The sequence below is a fragment of the Jaculus jaculus genome, chromosome 2, assembly GCF_020740685.1.
Source record: "Jaculus jaculus isolate mJacJac1 chromosome 2, mJacJac1.mat.Y.cur, whole genome shotgun sequence".
NCBI lineage: Eukaryota > Metazoa > Chordata > Mammalia > Rodentia > Dipodidae > Jaculus > Jaculus jaculus.
Genome location: NC_059103.1, coordinates 32,355,542 through 32,373,965, shown reverse-complemented (window position 1 = coordinate 32,373,965; position 18,424 = coordinate 32,355,542). Strand labels below are relative to the sequence as shown.

Sequence of the window (18,424 nt, the reverse complement as noted above, 5' to 3'; positions counted from 1 at the left end):
AATCAACTGTGATTGCCAGAGAAGTTCTAGAAATGCTTCTTTCTTGGAAATGCCACCCATGTTCATGGGGGTGGGGGGTGAGAAATAAATAGCCTGTTTCTGAGTTGGGCCCAAAATCCTGTTCTGATTGCAGGGTTGGGACCACAGTAAGGACTGAAGGCACAAAGGTGCTGTGGTCTTCAACCCAGTATGTATCAAGTACCCTGGAAATGGGATAATCAATACATTCCAGTAGCCAGGCGTGGTGGCACACTTGGGAGGCAGTGGTAGGACCACCATGAGTTCGAGGCCACTCTGAGACTGCATAGTGAAATCCAGGTCAGCCTGAGCTAGAGTGAAACCTTACCTCGATAACCAAAGGAAAAAAAAAAAGCCGGGCGTGGTAGCACACGCCTTTAATCCCAGCATTTGGGAGGCAGAAGTAGGAGGATTGCCATTAGTTTGAGGCCACCCTGAGACTCCATAGTGAATTCCAGGTCAGGTTAGGCTAGAGTGAGACTCTACCTTGAAAAACCAAAAACAATAAAACTAATAATAATCCAACATCTGAAGCTTTTTTTGAATGGTTGTTTACAGGATCTCACTTTGCATGTTGCTGGCAGAACATGGTACACTAAGAGCCCTGTGGGCTGTGGAGGAGGTGTGTGGAAGCCTGCGGGGACACTGCGGGCTGTGCAGGAAATACATGGGAGCCTGACAAAACTGCTTTACAGACTTAGCTCTCACTCTTTTTTAAAGATCTCCACAAGATGTGGATGTGTGTATGTGTGTTCTGAAATCCTTGAAGTGTCAGGTTAACTTTATTTAGTGGTTGAAGCAGGGGTCTCAGTGTCGCCCTAGGCTGGCCTTAAATTTGCCATTCTCCTGCCTCAGCTTTCCAAGTGCTGGTATTACAGATAGTTACCATTGAGCAGGTAGTCCTGGGCTTTTTAGATGAGGAGCACTCTGTGGAAGAGAATCCCTTGTCACCCAGCCTCCTCCTCACAGGCCCGAGAACACCCACAAGTCTACCCCAGCGAGCTACCACGCGGACATCAACCTGCTCTACTGGAGTGACGAGGAGGCCGTGGTGGACTTCAAGTCTGTGCAGGGCCGCTGCACTGTGGAGTATGGGGAGGACCTGCTGGGATGTCTCCAGGATTACTCGGATGGGGGCCCTGACCGCTTCTATTTCCTTGAGGTGAGCCTAGACTTCAAAGGCATACGTGCATAAGGAGATGCTACCCAAGAGAGCAGCCGAAGGCTGGGGCGGGGCTCAGTGGAGTGTGCCCAGTGTGTACAGGATTCGTCTCAGCCTGGCCAAAAAAGTTATAGACCATGCATTAGGAGTCTTGGTTGCATTTCGCCTTTTTAAGAAGGTGGGCGGCAGAAAGCCAAGCGCCACATGTTCTCTCTCATATGTGGATCCTAGCTACAGATGATTGGGCTTCTGTGTGAGAATGAAAATACTTAGTAGCAGAGGCCAGTAAGTTAAAAAGGAGACATAAAGGGAAGAGAAAGGAAGGGAGGAGGGTACTTAATAGGTTGATATTGTATATATGTAAGTACAATGATTGTGGTGGGGAGGTAATATGATGGAGAATGGAATTTCAAAGGGGAAAGTGTGGGGGGGAAGGGAGGGAATTACCATGGGATTTTTTTTATAATCATGGAAAATGCTAATAAAAATTGAAAAAAGAAGAAAAAAGTGGGCGGGTGAGGGGATGTTGGAGATGTAGTTCAGTTGGCAAAGTGCTTGCCTGGTCTGTGTAAAGCCCTGACTGAGGTTCATCCTCAGCACTGCGTAAACTGGGTGTGGTATCACATGCCTGTCAGAAGTAAACTCAGGAGATGGAGGCAGAAAGATCACTTCAAGACCAGCCAGAGACTGTTTGATTTCCCAGGACCCATGTAAAGCCAAATGCACAAAATAGCACGTGCATCTAGAGTCTGTTGGCAACAGCTGGAGACCCTGGCATGCACATTCCTATTCTGTCTCCTATCTCTCTGCTTGAAAGTAAATAGAAATATTTTAAAAGCAAAAATAAGCTAGGCATGGTGGTACACACTTTTAATCCCAGCACTTGGAAGGCAGAGATAGAAGGATTACCATGAGTTTAAGGCCACCTTGAGACTACATAGTGAAGTCCAGGTCATCCTGGGCTAGAGTGAGACCCTGCCTTGAAAAAACCAAATAAATTAAATAAGGCAAAAATTAGGGGCTTGCCTATGAAGCCTAAAGACCCAAGTTTGATTCCCCAGCACCCACATAAGCCAGATACACATGTGGCACATGTGTCTGGAATTCGTTTGCAGTGTATAGAGGCCCTGGCATGCTCATTATCTGCCTCTTCTCTGCTCTCTAATAAGATATTTTTGTGTTTTTGTTTTGTTTTTTGAGGTAGGGTCTCACTGTAGCCCAGGCTAACCTATCATTCACTGTGTAGTCTCAGGGTGACCTTGAACTCTTGGTGATCCTTCTGAGTGCTGGGATTAAAGGCATGAGCTACTGGCTAAAATAGTTTTTTTTTTTTTTTTTTTTTTTTTTTAAGCCGAAAATAGGGCTGGGGAAATGGCTTAGTAGTTAGGCTTTGAAGGCAAGTACCTTAACAATCCAGGTTTGATTTCTAGTACCCACGTAAAGCCAGATGCATGCATCTGGAGTTTGTTTGCAACAGCTAGAGGTTCTTCTAGTGCACCCATTTTCTATCTCTCCCTGCTTACAAACAAAAACGGAGCCAAAAATATATGTGCATAGAGGGCAGCTTACTGTAGATATGAGAACTGTTGATGGTAGAATTTAGGGGGAGGGGATTTTTTTTTAATTGGGTGGGTGGCAGTCTCAGGACAACCTTGGGTGTCTTGTTCTTGCCACCTTGCTTGAGATAGGGTCTCCCTTGTTTAATTTTTGCCACCGTCTGGGCCAGTCTAGCTGGCTGGCCCACAAGTTTTCCAGTTCTCCTGACTCTGCTCTCATTGTCCCAGGTGCATGTGCCACTCTGCATCTAACTGTACATGGGTGCTGAGGAATCGAAAGCAGGCTTGTAAGCAAGTGCCTTAAACTGCTCAGCCATCTCCCAGCCCCAGGGTTCTTGTTTTTTTTTTTTTTTCCCCAAGGTAGGGTCTCACTCTAGCCCAGGCTGTATTCTCAGGGTGGCCTCGAATTCATGGCAAGCATCCTACCTCTGCCTCCCAAGTGCTGGGATTAAAGGCATGTGCCACCACGCCTGGCTGGTTCTTGTTTTTAAAGATTTATAGGGGCTGGAGGGACGGCTTAATAATTAAGGCATTTGCATGCAAAGCCAAAGGACCCAGGTTCAATTCCCCAGGACCCACATTAGCCAGATGCACAAGGGAGTGCTCGCGTCTGGAGTTTGTTTGCAAGTGGCTGGAGGCCCTGACATGCCCATTCTGTCATTCTCTCTCTCTGTCAAATAAATAAGTAAATAAAAATAAAATATTAGAAAAAAATTAGTTAGTTGCCATAAACACATCCTTGCCTTTGGGGGCATGTAGTTCTTATAAAATTACCCATAATGCAAATCCGTGGCAGCCAAGCTATTTTGGGGCTAAAAACACACAGCTTTTAAAATGCAAGAGCTGATGAAGCCAGTCACTTTCTGTATCTTAAGGCAGAACTCATCCATTTCCCCAGATTCCTGTGTGTACGCCGTTGCCCTTTCCTTAGAAAACTCTGGGTGCTGTGATAGCAGGAATGTCACTGTTAGGCAGGGAAGATAATTTGCTAGTGCAGTAAATTGTGTTTTCGAGACAGGGCCTCTTTGTAGCCCATGCTGGTGTCAAATTCATGATCTTCCTGCATTAGCCTCCTAAGTGCTGGGATTAGGGGGGTGTGCTACCATTTCTGGCTACTTGGAGGGTTAATCTCCAGTGTGGTAAATCACACTTCATCTGTCGTAAATGGCTGTGGCTCTATTTAGGCAAAGATTAGTGGCTCTTTACCCAGTCAGCTTCTTTTTTTTATTATTATTTTTCTTGAGGTAGGCTGTCACTCTGGCCCTGGCTGACCTGGAATTCACTATGTAGTCTCAGGGTGGCCTCAAACTCAGTGATTCTACCTCTGTCTCCTGAGTGCTGGGATTAAAGGTGTGTCACCACACCCGGCCCCAGTCAGCTTCTTAACTGGTCTCTAAAAGGAGTGCATTTCTCCTGGACTGTCAAGCTTCTCTCCTGTGCAGGCCTATAACGCAAAGAGCAAAAGCTTCGAAGACCCACCCAACCATGCACGCAGCCCCGGGAACAAAGGGAAAGGCAAGGGGAAAGGTAGGTGGCCTCCTGTCATTCTTGGTCCCTTGGAGTTTACTTACTTGTCCGCAGTACTGGGGCTCAGACATGGTAAGCACTGGGCTGCCGTGTACCCACACACCTCTGCAGGCATGGCTTTCTTGGGCAGTCTGTTTTTGTCGCTCACAGGCTTGTATGACGACCCCCTCACAACCTATGGCTAACCTCTTAAAAGGGCACCATTGCCAGACATGGCAATGCACACATGTGACCCAGCTTTCTAGAGGCTGAGATGAGAGGGTTCTGAGTTCCAGGCCAGCCTAGGCTACATAGTGAGACCTTACCTCAAAATAAAAGAATGAACGCCGGGCATGGTGGCGCACGCCTTTAATCCCAGCACTCAGGAGGCAGAGGTAGGAGGATTGCTGTGAGTTTGAGGTCACCCTGAGACTCCATAGTGAATTCCAGGTCAGCCTGGGCTAGAGGGAGACCATACCTCAAAAAAACAAAAAACAAAACAAAAGAAATAAAAGAATGAATAAGGTGTTTAAGGAGAGTCTGGCAGGCCACTCCATGGCTGGATTTAACTGTCTTGTCTCTTCCAGGGAAAGGCAAGACAAAGTCTCAGGCATCTGAGCCTAGTGAGCCCAGTGAGCCCCAGCCAGTCCTCAAGTTGCCCAAGCTGCGGACCTTGGACGTGTTTTCTGGCTGTGGAGGGTTATCTGAGGGATTTCACCAAGCAGGTAAGAGCCAGCCAGTTGTCACTCTGAATTAGACTGACTCAGGATCTTGTTGACCAGGTCATCATTCCAGTTAAGGCATGTCATTGGGAAAATTGCAGAGCACATTTCTGGCTGGACATGGTGGCACAGGCTTGTCACCCCAGCACCCAGGAGGTTGAAGCAGGAGAGTGGCAATTTGGAGTCCAGCCTGGGCTACACAGTGAGACTGGATCAAAATCACATCAAATCAAACCAAATCAAAAAAGCATACTTTTGCCCTTTGCCCTCCAGGCATCTCTGAGACACTGTGGGCCATTGAGATGTGGGAGCCTGCTGCCCAGGCATTCAGGCTGAACAACCCTGGCTCCACGGTGTTCACGGAGGACTGCAATGTGCTGCTCAAGCTGGTCATGGCTGGGGAGGTGACCAACTCTCTGGGCCAGCGGCTGCCTCAGAAGGGCGATGTGGAGATGCTGTGTGGAGGGCCGCCTTGCCAAGGCTTCAGTGGCATGAATCGCTTCAACTCTCGGACCTACTCCAAGTTCAAAAACTCCCTGGTGGTCTCGTTCCTCAGGTAAGCAGGTGGAGAGACGCCTACACTCTGCCCCAGTGCACCCAGCTCTGTCCACTGGGGAGAACACACAGGCTGAAGGCTACAAGTTCCCTGTGAGGCCTGTGAGGCATGGGCCTTGTTTTTGTTTCATGGAGGCACTCGCCATCTCTGTCCCCGCAGCTACTGTGACTACTATCGGCCGCGGTTCTTCCTCCTGGAGAATGTCAGAAACTTTGTCTCCTTCAAGCGCTCCATGGTGCTAAAGCTCACACTGCGCTGCCTGGTCCGCATGGGCTACCAGTGCACCTTCGGTGTGCTGCAGGTGGGTGCCGTGGGCTTGGGTGAGGATGGTCACCTGTGGTAACCTGCTATATCAGCAGGGGTGGGGGAAGGTGGACGCCTGTGTCTGCATCTGCCAGCCATAGCACTCACAGCTCAGATAGAAAACAGTCCATGAGGCCTTGTGAGATTGCTCAGTGGTTCAAGGCAATTGCCTGCAGAGTCTTCCAGCCTGGGGTTCACTTCTCCAGCAACCATGTAAAGGCAGACACAAGGAGTGGTACGTATGTTCAGTGTTCATTTGTGGCAGCAAAAGTCCTTGGCATGACGCACACACAGGCAGAATACTTTTAGACAAACAGCTGATGGGGCCAGGTGTGGTGGCATGTGCATCTTTAAATCCCAGCACTCAGGAGGCAGTGGTAGGAGGATCGCCATGAATTCGAAGCTACCTTGGGACTACATAGTGAATTCTATATCAGCCTGGGCTAGAGTGAGACCCTACCTCAAAGAAAGAGAGAGAGAGATAGATAGAGATAGGGAGAGAGATAGAGATAGAGAGAGAGATAGAGAGAGGGAGAGAGATAGATAGAGAGAGAGAGAGGGAGAGGGAGAGGGAGAGAGGAGAAAAAGAAAAACAGCTGATGGAGTAGTCTGGTCATTGCAGCACTGGGAGGCTGAGGCAGGAGGCTCACATGTTCAAGGCCAGCCTGGACTTAGGGAGTGCAAGGCCTGCATGGGAAACTTAGCAGTACCCTCTCCAAATAAACAAAGGGCTGGCGGGGGGGGGGGGGAGGGCTGGAGAAATGGTTCAGTGGTTAAAGGTGCTTGCTTGCAAGGCCTGATGGCCTACGTTCTGTTTCGCAGTACCCACTTAAAGTCAGATGCACAAAGTGATGTGTGTTTAGAGTTCATTTGCAAGAGCAGGAGGGCCATTCTCTCTCTCTCAATTATTTAAAGGGGGAGCTAGGTTAGAGTATGTGCCAATGTGTCCCCAGCAGTCACCTTGGGGGAAGCTGAGGGTCAGGGACTGAAGTGGTGAGCTTAGCCTGATCACTGGCTTTGATCTCAGAACCAAGCCCAGTTTTCTGGATGCTCTGCCAACCATGTGTCTCTTTTCTCTTTTGCAGGCTGGGCAGTATGGTGTGGCCCAGACACGGAGGCGGGCCATCATCCTGGCTGCAGCCCCAGGAGAGAAGCTGCCCCTATTCCCAGAGCCTCTGCACGTGTTTGCGCCCCGTGCCTGCCAGCTGAGTGTAGTAGTTGATGACAGGAAGTTTGTCACTAACATCACCAGGTAGGCCCTGCCTGGCCCTGTTGTGTGTCCCAAAGCCGCGTGCTGTGGGTTGCCATGCCAGCTTCTGGTTTTGCCCCAGTGGCAGGCAGTTGGGCATGGCTGCTATCACAGCAGCAGCCTGTATCCCCAAGGTGCTCACTGCTCTGCCCTGCTGCAGGTTGAGCTCCGGCCCGTTCAGAACCATCACAGTGCGGGACACCATGTCTGACCTCCCTGAGATCAGCAATGGAGCCTCCTTGCCAGAAATCTCCTACAATGGGGAGCCTCAGTCCTGGTTCCAGAGACAGCTGCGGGGCTCACACTACCAGCCCATCCTCAGGGACCATATCTGCAAGGTAGCTGCCGTCCCTGTCAGCACCAGCACTGGCTGCTTCTGAGCTTGCCCTCAGTCCTGCCATCCCTTGTCGTTGTTCCTCCCCTCCCCCCGGGAGTGAAAGTGTCCACCAGAACTTTTGTCCTGCGTGGTGTCTGGTCCTGCCCACCCCATCTTCCCCACCTACAGACCTTCTCTCTCCCTTTTGTCTGCCTGGGTTCCCAAACATGCCAGACCTGACCCCACTACCCTTCCCTGCTCCTCCCTTATCCCACCTCTTCCCTGACACTCATCTCAGATGTCCCTCTTGTCCCAGGGTTCCTGTCTCCACTCCTACCTACCGCACACACTGCTGTCTCTGAGCTGGGCTGGAGTAGAATATCGCCTGCTGGGGTCTGAACCTGTAGGGTCCTCCAGTGCTCCCCACACCGAGTCTCAGCCATGACCCCTTGTACTCTTCTAGGACATGAGTCCGTTGGTGGCTGCCCGCATGCGGCACATCCCGCTGGCACCAGGCTCAGACTGGCGTGACCTGCCCAACATCGAGGTACGGCTGACCGATGGCACTCTGGCCAAGAAGCTGCGTTACACCTACCATGACAAGAAGAACGGCCGCAGCAGCAGTGGAGCCCTGCGTGGGGTCTGCTCCTGCGTAGAAGGTGTGCCGCTGTGGTCCAGTGGGCTCAGCAGGCAGCTTCCAGAGGGTGTTCCTAAGTAGATGGCTGCCAGGGTGTGATGTCACACAGTGCCCATGAGGTGGGGACTGCGGGGGTTGCTCTCTGGATCATTAGGGGTTGTCCCTCCTGGAAGCTCCTTTCCAGAAGTGGCCCACCCAAGCCCCAGCACGGCCTTTTCTTGCAGCCGGCAAAGCCTGTGACCCTACAGCCAGGCAGTTCAACACCCTCATCCCCTGGTGCCTGCCGCACACCGGAAACCGGCACAACCACTGGGCCGGCCTCTACGGGCGCCTCGAGTGGGATGGGTTCTTCAGCACCACTGTCACCAACCCTGAGCCCATGGGCAAGCAGGTGAGGTGGATCGGGCGGCCAGGTGGGGTGACCCCAAGATCTGCCTTGCGGCCCAGGCTGTACTCTGGTTCAGCCTTGGTTTTTCGTCCTCCCATAGGGCCGTGTGCTCCACCCTGAGCAGCACCGCGTGGTGAGCGTGCGGGAGTGCGCCCGCTCCCAGGGCTTCCCGGACGCCTACCGGCTCTTTGGTAATATCCTGGATCGGCACCGGCAGGTCAGTGGCAGGACCATGGCCTCCCTCCTCACTTTCCCAGGGCTTGCTTGGTACCAGGGCATGCTGGCCAAGCTGTGTTGGGACTTGGGAGGTAGGACAGCCACTGGGTGAGCCACTGTGTCCCTAGGGCTGCCACTGGGTTAGTTGCTGTCTACAGCCCTAGGCCGGAGATTGCCGGCACATTCCAACTAACTACAGAGCAGGCAGTGGACATGTAGTGACAAGTTCCCAGCAGGTACTGGACAGGGGTCCCTCAGTGAGTACACTGCTAGTGAGAGAAGGCTCGGGGGCTTAACCACCAACTTGGCAGACCTATCCCCCACGCTGAGGGAAGGCTCTTGGTGGGAAGTGGAACAGGGCTTGGCTTTAGCAGTGCTTTCCAAAGCCTTTCGGAAGCCCCTTCTGTTGCGGAGCTGTGGGTGTGAGAGCATTGGGGACCAGTTGCAGGGTCTTCGTGCTTCATGAAGTATGGGCCAGCCACATGACTAGACCAAGACCCAGACCCCAGGGCCCACATCCTGCCTTGTCCTCACCTGAGACTGGTTACAGGCCAGTCTGGTGCCCATCAGGTGTCACCTTCCTTCCCTTCTGCAGGTGGGTAATGCTGTGCCACCGCCACTGGCCAAAGCCATCGGCTTGGAGCTAAAGCTCTGTATGTTGGCTAAAGCACAGGAAAGTGTCTCAGGTATGTGCGCTGGGCCTTACTCTCCTTGTGGGTGGGACCCAGCTGATGTGACTCTGGGCTCTGGGACGCAACACTGGAGGGTCACAGCAAAGCAGCTAGTCTGCCATGAAGATCGGAGACCTTCTGGGCATGGGCACAAGGTGCCTGGGCTGTTCTCCATGCTGATTAAAGTGGTTGGCAGGGGCTTCCTTCAGGTCCTGACCTTAGAAAGTGTCTGTACCCAGCTGCTTGAGAGATCAGCTGCTCTGCGTGTTCACACACAGCCACTGCAGGTTCTTAGTTTGGCCACTGGTGTCAGTGAGTGACTTGTCCTTGTGTGCCCCTTCAGCAGCAGTCCAGGAGTGTGCCCCCTCGGCAGCAGTCCAGGAGTGTGCCCCTTCAGCAGCAGTCCAGGAGTGTGCCCCCTCGGCAGCAGTCCAGGAGTGTGCCCCCTCGGCAGCAGTCCAGGAGTGTGCCCCCTCGGCAGCAGTCCAGGAGTGTGACCCTTCAGCAAAAACGGAGGAGACAGCCATAAAAGACTAATCCTGCCTTCCTGTCACTCTTGTCCCCACACGCACTGATGTTGTCTTTAGCCATTGAAGGCCATCGGTTCCTATGTGTTTGCAGTGTTTGTGGCCTTGGCTGACAGGGAGCCTCTGCGAGGCCCTTGTGATCAGGCTGTACCGTCCTGTGCGTTCTGGATTGTCAGAATTTTCTATTATGCATTGTATCAAATCTACCACTGTATGAGAGGAAATTAAGACTTTATGTAGTTTTTATATGTTGTAATATTTCTTCAAATAAATCTCCTATAAAGCAGGACTTCTGACTGGCCCCCGTCTCCATGGTGTGCCCCCACCTGCCCACTGGGGTGACTGTGTCCAGAAGTAGGTACACCTGTGATTCAGTTCTGGCCAGGCAAATGGAACTTTCTAGCGTGGCTTTTAGGAAAACCTTTTAAGGGATCAGTCCATCTTGTGATCTTTATGGCCATGTTGCCCTATTGTGGAGAGAACTGTGATGCAACAGCCACCTTGTGACTATGAAGGCAAAAGACTCCTGGGCTGGATGGTGGGGCAAGAGGAGGGGAAGAATCACTGCTGTCCTGTTCTTGCAAAAGCAAAAAAATCCTTTGTTGGCTTAAGATTTACATGGTCTTGTGTTCAGTCTAATGATGCTACTGAAAGCTGGCCATGGCAGCACACACCTTTAATCCCAGCACTGGGGAAGCAGAGGTGGGAAGATTGCCACCCTAAGACTATATAGTGAAGTCCAGGTCAGCCTGGGCTAATGTGAGACCCTTCCATGAAAAATCAAAAAAAAATATCTAGAGCTGGAGAGATGGCTTAGTGGTTAGGGTATGTATTAGGGTTCTCTAGAGAAACAGAACAGATAGAGTGAGTTGTATTAAAAAGGGAATCTATTGTATTAGTTTATAGCAGTCCAACAGTAACAGTTTGCAGGAGGCCTGAGGGTCAAGGAACCCAATAGCTGCTTAGTCCATGAGGCTGGAGGCCTCAGCAGTTCCAATCCAGCACTGAAGGATCTGGGCCATGTATCATACTGCTTTGATTGGGTTGTTTGCAGTTGTCCACTGACTTTGATAACAGGGCATGGTAACCAACCACAAGGTTAATAGCCCTCTATGAAAACTAGAGGGAACTAAAGAGTTAAAAACTAACCTTAAGAGAAGGCCATAAAGAATAGAGACATTCAGTCCTCCCTAGACAGCTCTGCTAAAGAGCCTATTCTGAGCAAATAACTTTGATGCCTTATCTGCTTCCCTTGGACCCTGCAGCTGATTCAGTCTGTTTGCCTTGGAATCTTCCTTATAAGTTTGAACCCAGCCTGGCTCAGTGCTTCAGCCTCATCCCATGGGCAGGCTGCTGCCCCTCGCTGTACCTCTCAATCAACAGTCTATGGAGACCAAGTCTGGCGTAGGAGAACTACACTTTCCTTACATTTTAATGCTGTGACTTGGATCCCTTAGGGGCTTTTTTTTTTTTTTTTTTCTTTCGAGGTAGGGTCTTCCTCTAGCCCAGGCTGACTTGGAATGCACTATGTAATCTCAGAGTGGCCAGGAGCTCATGGTGATCCTATCTCTGTCTCCCAAGTGCTGGGATTAAAGGCATGCACTCCCCTTTTCTTTCCTCTCCCCACTTCCCTCCCAGTGTGTTACTCCTTCAGGAGCACACTTACCAAGCTCACTATTTGGACTAAATGGTCACCGGTCTGACCTCTGGTCTTTTGTGGCTTTTGTCTGTGTGAGAGGCACAAGTTCCATTTGGCCTTGCAGCTCAGGAACTTTATTGGTGCTCTGTAAACCCAGCTTGACACCTGGCAGCTGTGTCCATCTCTTTTCTCTCTGACCCTCAGATTATGCGAGCTCGGCGGCTCGTCTATGGAGATTGAGGAGTTCTGGCCAGGGCTACTCCCTGGTGAATGTCCAAAATACCTCTCTGAGCTCAGCTGAGTCTCCAACAGCCCTTTGGGTCATCCTCTCTCTCTTCTCACAGGTAAGAGGCCTCTGCCTGTGATCTGCGCGTCCACACCCTCATCAGATTACAGCTTCAGGACAAGGGATTCGTTCCAGGTCTTTCACTTTTTGGACCAAGGATGATTGATTGGAGACTTCAGGAGCCTCCCACGTATTGTTCCACCAGACACCCCAAGCATTATGAATGCGAGGACACTCCCTCATAATCCTTGGGTTTCCTTTGTCCTCTCTAAACCTGGGAGATGTCCCTGGTGGTGGGACTGGCCACTCTAGTCTTTGTCCTCCAAAATGGGCTCTAGGATAGCAACCCCTGCTTGTTTTCTAGGCCCATTTGCTTGAAACACCGTCTTCCAACCTTTCACCCTAAGATAATGTCTATCCTTTGTAGAAAGGTGAGTTTCTTGGAGACAACAAATTGTAGGATCGTGCTTTTTAACCCAGTCTGCAAATCTATGTCTTTTCGTTGGGGCATTGAGACCGTTGATATTAAGAGATATTATTGAAAGGTGTGTATTTATGTTTGCCATTTGTGTGTGTGTGTGTGTGTGTTACTGGTTCTACCTGTGCTCTCTTCTGTTAACTGGTATTTGAGTATAGCTTGTTTTTTCTAGGTTCCTTATATGTGTGCTTTTCCTTTTGTTCAGCATGGAGGATTCTATCAAGTATTTTCTGTAGAGCTGGTTTTGTCTTCAAATACTCCTTTAACCTGCTTTTGTCATGGAATGTCTTTATTTCTCCATCTATTTGAATGGATAACTTTGCAGGATAAAGTAACCTTGGTTGACAGTTGTTATCTTTCAGAACTTGGAATATATCACTCCAAGCCCTTCTGGCTTTAAAAGTTTGTGTTGAATAATCTGCTGTAATCCTGATGGGCTTGCTTTTGTAGGTAACTTGATTTTTCTCTCTAACTGCTTTCAATATTTTTTTCTTTGGTTTGTGTGTTTGGAAGTTTGATTATAATATGGCGAGGAGAGGTTCTTTCTGGGTTTTGTCTGGCTGGGGTTCTAAAGGCTTCCTGTAACTGTATTGGCACCTCTTTCCCAATTTGGGGGAAATTTTCCTCTATGATTTTGTTGAAGATGCCTACTATGCCTCTGGAGTGGAGTTCTTCTCCTTCTACTATGCCCTGAATTCTTATATTGGATCTTTTCATAGTGTCCCGAATATCTTGAAATTCCCACTCATACTTTTCTATAAGTTTGTCTTTCTCTTTGTTGGACTGCATTAGGTCTGCCACCTGGTCTTCTAGCTTAGATATTCTGTCCTCTCCCTCATCCATCCTACTGGTGAGATTTTCTACAGAGTTTTTTATTTCATTAACTGTGTTCTTCATTGCTAGTAATTCTGACTGGTTTTTCTTTATTATTTCTATTTCCCTATTTATGTCTTGTATTGCCTTCTTTATTTCATTAAATTGGTGTCCTGCCTCTTTGATTCCTTTGATTTCCTCTTTGATTTCTTCTTTGATTGTTTTCATGTGTTCTTTGACCTCTTTGAACATATTTATAATTATTCTTTTGAACTCTTTCTCAGGCATTTCCTCTAACTCTTTCTCACTGGAGGACATTTCTGATGCATTAATACTTTTAGGTGGATTTATATCGTCTTGCTTTTTAGTGTTTCTTGTGTTATAATGTATATATTTTTGCATCTTGGATTAAGTTAATGCTTGGATTTTCTAGCTAGCTGTGTATTCTTAGCTGTATCAATTGATTTGATGTAATATATTTTCAGACCTTAAGGTATTAGGTGTGGCTCTTAAGACTCTCAGAGTATCTACAAAGATGTTCTTATGGGTTGAGTTTCCCTGCTATAGGAGTATTCAAGCAGGCTGAGTGGAATAAAATACAGGTAGATTCTAAAATTTAACTAAACACTGTACACATTCAATCAAAAACAGCCCCGAGTATGTATGCAAGAGTAGTTATTATAATGACCAGATCCTCTATCAACAAAGAGGTTTAGATTTCTGGTCTGTTGAGGGATCCAAGTCAGCTTGTGACCAAGTGAGACCCTTCCCTGGTGCAATCCCAGTTACCTTGGGTGATTTTGGTCTCAGTCAAGTTGCTGCCTGGGTCGTCGGGCTGCTGTTCTGATTTCTGGAGCTGGGCACTTGCTTTTCCTACGGGGCAAACTGAGCCGCTGCTGCTGCCTCTGCTGCTGCCGTAGCTGCCACCACCAGAGCCACCACCGCTACTGAAGCTGCCGTTGCCGTGTCCACCGCTGCTGCTCACCCCGAAGCCGCTGCTGCGGGATCTGCCGCCGCTGCCGCTCCTGGGTCCACTGCTGCTGGGGCTGCTGGTACCGGTGCTGGAGCCGCTGAAGTTGCTGCCGAACTCTGCTCCTGCTTGGGTCCCACTGTCAGCCCAAGTTGGCGTGGCCGGGTCCCGGGCCGCTGCTCTGTTCGCTGGAGCTGGGTTCAGGCGGTGGGGGAGGGGAGGGAGCCGTGGCTGCTCTGGTTGTCTCGCTGCTCCACGTGTTCTTCTACCTCGCGGTCTGCTCCTCCGCTGCTCGCTGCCGCTCTCCCCTCATGTTTCCCGAGTTGCGGAGAGCGCGGTGTGAGGGGAAAATCCCGCACCTGGCTTTTCCTGCGGCTCGAGCCGAGAGTCTGGCGGCTTTCTGCTAGGCCGCGGCCACAGCGGTTGGCCGAGCTGCCGGAGCCGCTTTTCCCGCCTGTGCAGGCTCTGGATGCTCTATAACTCTTCTATTTCTCCGCTGCCGCCTCAATTTCCTATACACCTCACTTTTTAGTAAAAGTGTGTATTTTGCTGAGTTTTTTTGGTCTTTTTCCCCCCTAGGCAGCTTTGGTGTGGTACCTACGCCGCCATCTTAACCGGAAGTCCAAAATGGGCTCTAAATTATCTCTTCCAAAAGACACTCCATTGGCATGTCTCAGGCTGATTTAAAGGAGCTCAAATTTCCTGAGCTCCTGCCTGCCATATTACTTCAATTCTGTATCCAAATTTGGCCACAATATTCTCTAAACAATGGCCAATACTGACCTAAGTTTGATATTTTAGATTTCAACATTTTCGTTGGTCTTGATAACTTTCCGATGACATGGCAAAAGGTACATGAGGTTCCCTCCCCTGTTTCTGCCGCTCCTAAAACTCTTATCTCACACAGTTCTGTCAGCTAACCATAACTTGCCAGGGTCTCCCCAATTCAAGCCATCTCACTAAATCAAATACAAACCCTGCCTTCTGTAAACAAAACAAAACCTCCTGTCTTTACTGGGCCTCTTTAGCTCCTGCATATGGATGCCTGATTTCTTTCTCCTTGCTTTTTCCCCTTTGCTGCCAGGGTAGGCAGGGCAATCAATCACAGTAAACCAACAACAATCAGAGCTAGATAAAATAAACACAGGCATCTGGGGAGGTCCTTTCCTGTGGCTAATAACTAGTAGGAAAAAAAAAAAACGTCAATTTTAAAATTCAAACTAAGGGCAGCTATTGCCCTGTTGTTGTTATGGTGGCTGTCTCAGGCCCAAACACAAATCCTATACAATTTCTGGTGTCCACCCTCTCTCTCTTTACATCATGATAAATTACTTGAAAATTCCAACTCCTCTGGGCTTTCAAAACTCCCAGGTGGTTGGAAAAAAAAAATCTCCGATAGCCACAGAGAGGCCACTTGCCATACCCACTTCATTTTAGCCCTAAGGGAGGTGGGGTAAGCCTCCATCTGTCTGTCTTCCTAAAGTACCTAGGAAGACAACCTGCATTCCTTGTCTTGTGGTTGGAGGACTGCCCTGAACGCCTCTAGTCAAAATGCCTGTTTGCCTTCTAAACTCCTTGTCCTCCAGGAGAAGGTCTCCGACCTCTGTCTTCAGATCTGATCATCAGACATATCCTGACACTTCCCACCCCTCCATGGGTTCCCAAATTTCCCAAACCCCACTGGCTTCCCTCCTGGGTTGTCTCCTGACCCATCTTAAAATGACACCCTTGGCTTAAAAGTTCTTAAAGATCTTGGTAACTTCATGAAGTGGATTGGCAGCTGGCTCTATTCTACCCCTGATCTGTCAGTGCTGCTCTCGGACCCAGGCCCGCCCCCCACCCCATGAAACAGTTCCTATGAGTGACCCACCCTTCCTTAGCCCAAAAAGATGACCACTTTTTACTTTACTGTGCTGCTACAAATGACAATCTCTCCAATCCTAAAGTGCACTTATTTGCTTAACTGGTTTCTTTTCAAAGTACAGCTATAAAACTGGCCTTTGAAAACGGCTTCCAACCCATTCTCCAGATCCCACTGATTTTCTTGCATCTCTTGTTCTACTTTTAAGTTTTCTAATATGGTTTGTTTTTCCAGAGAAATCTGCCTGTGATCAACAGCCACGTGGTGAGACGGGACTCTGTTCTCTCCTGTGTGGAACTTCCTTTACCCGTCATAAACAGTGGTCACATAGATTGTTATTAATGGCTCCAGGCAGAATCATTAGGACCTGCTCATCAACTCCATGCCTTCCCAGAGGGCATGCAGGCCTCTCCCACATGTTAGAGTCCCCCCTCCAAAAAAAAAAAAAAAAAAAAACTAAACTCTTCAAAAAAGGACGTCTCTTCATGTTTCATGTTTTTTGTCATGTCTAATGCTGGCCAGCCATGTCATGTCATATGTTCTATGTTTTATGTAGTCTGTCTTTCTGTGTGACAAAACTCATGATCACTAATTGTTCCAATGCTTATGGCCATTGAGCATTCTGGTGCTTATAGATATATTTTAAGATAACGTTAAATTACTAAAACCTGGTTTATGATATATTTCTGATTTTATGCTTGTTTGTGCTTACTACATGTTTATATTCCAGGGTTTAATTCTGCCTCTAACAATGCCTTCTGGATGTTTATGACTTAACTCTTTAGAAAAATGATTAATTTGGGTTACTGACAAAACACAAACATATGGATATACTTTGCCTATACTTATCAATATTAGGATATGGTATACATGCTTTCTGTTGAATGAAATTATTAAAAAATGTTAATGTTAACGTTCCTAGCCTAAATCAGCCTGGATGGAATACAATCAATGTACCTATGAAAATGTATGGATACACCTAAGACTTTCAGTAAAACTATAGGTATTGCACTTCACTCTTCTGCAACTGCTACAAGAAAATTTTCTTCATGATAGGTAATAGATAACAAAAATTCTGTAACAATTTACAACTAAAGTTAAATAGGAACTGACTCTGGGCCTGGCCCTTTTAGACAATATATAACTTGCCTTATCTCAAGAGAAAACAACCTGTCTTATTTGACACAAAGGAATGTCAACCCTCACAGATTACAAATCTTTCCTGTACAAGCACAGAAAAATTAAAACAGGATTGTCGATGTGAAACTCACGCACAATCAGTGTTTGGGAACTTCATACATAAAGCTTGATGAAAGCTCTCTCCCTCTGTCTGAAGTAAATTCTGCTGAAAGGTGTGTTTTCAGTAATTTTCTTGCCTTAATTGTTTATCTAATTCAAACTTAACTCTCATTACTAAGTTAGTAAATTTATTTACAGTGTCATGCCTTATCTGTGAGTTCAAGGCCACCCTGAGACTCCATAGTGAATTCCAGGTCAGCCTGGGCTGAAGTGAGACCCTACCTCGAAAAACCAATAGAAAAAAAAAATTAAAAAAGAAAATGTAAAAGACCCCTGACCTTAGTTGTCTTTTGTATTGGTAATACTCCATACTGCATAGTCTTTTGTACTGACCGTGTAGTTTTTGTACTGTTTCAAGACCATAATTTTTTTTTTCTCTGTTTATTTATTTATTTATTTGAGAGCGACAGACACAGAGAGAAAGACAGATAGAGGGAGAGAGAGAGAATGGGCGCGCCAGGGCTTCCAGCCTCTGCAAACGAACTCCAGACGCGTGCGCCCCCTTGTGCTTCTGGCTAACGTGGGACCTGGGGAACCGAGCCTCGAACCGGGGTCCTTAGGCTTCACAGGCAAGCGCTTAACCGCTAAACCATCTCTCCAGCCCAAGACCATAATTTTTTTTACAGCTTCTGCCCTGTACTAAAATCATCTTGTGTTTCTTCTTACAAGATTGGACCTTTACAGTTCCACCAGTTCACCTTAGAGGGTCCTATAACAGATTAACTCCATCTGTCTGGGCTCCTTGTGATAGTTCTCCAATGGCTAAATGTTAACAGGAGTAGATTCCCCCCCCCACCCCCCGCCTTTCACTGTCCCACTTAAGCTTGATCTTCCAAAAACTTGGGGTCTCTCTCCACTGACATTAGACTTGGAGGTCATTAGAATACAGACCCAATTTCCTTTGTCCCTGGTAACATTAAAAAAAAAAAAATCCCTCCTGATCCTAAGCAAACACATAAAATATATAGTATGTGCTGGTAGATTATGTAAGGGTCTGAGAATCAATGAAGAAAGACCCCAGGCTCTAATAGTATGTAAAAACAAAGAGCATTTATTCTGCAGAATCAGCCAGCATGCAGGGGTCAACCAGTCATACAAAATGGTGACCCCAGAGGAACACCCATGCCCCTTTTAAGCACAACTAGGGGACTAACAGACAGGTTAGGTAATCTTTTTAAATGATTGGCTAGGCAAGCAGCAGTTACAGTTGTACATCTCTGATTGGTTGGGGCAGAAGATGTGAAGGGGTTG

The 18,424-nt window shown here is 48.2% G+C and overlaps 1 protein-coding gene across 5 annotated transcripts in view; it reads left to right on the top strand.

Moving 5' to 3' along the window:
• The window catches only part of Dnmt1 (DNA methyltransferase 1), a 70,223-nt gene extending 60,107 nt beyond the window's left edge, over positions 1-10,116 (top strand). For 2 of the 5 annotated variants that reach the window (XM_045142589.1, XM_045142587.1), the window contains exons 27-38: positions 988-1,180; positions 4,179-4,263; positions 4,830-4,967; positions 5,238-5,520; positions 5,680-5,821; positions 6,909-7,075; positions 7,233-7,410; positions 7,852-8,047; positions 8,250-8,416; positions 8,514-8,630; positions 9,225-9,315; positions 9,644-10,116. In XM_045142589.1, the coding sequence (XP_044998524.1) occupies positions 988-1,180; positions 4,179-4,263; positions 4,830-4,967; positions 5,238-5,520; positions 5,680-5,821; positions 6,909-7,075; positions 7,233-7,410; positions 7,852-8,047; positions 8,250-8,416; positions 8,514-8,630; positions 9,225-9,315; positions 9,644-9,837 (1,951 nt within the window). In that variant the 3' untranslated portion in view covers positions 9,838-10,116. The remainder of the gene's footprint in view (positions 1-987; positions 1,181-4,178; positions 4,264-4,829; positions 4,968-5,237; positions 5,521-5,679; positions 5,822-6,908; positions 7,076-7,232; positions 7,411-7,851; positions 8,048-8,249; positions 8,417-8,513; positions 8,631-9,224; positions 9,316-9,643) is intronic. The other 3 variants (XM_045142591.1, XM_045142590.1, XM_045142588.1) reach the window with 3 other exon arrangements.
• Positions 10,117-18,424: the final 8,308 nt, after the last annotated feature.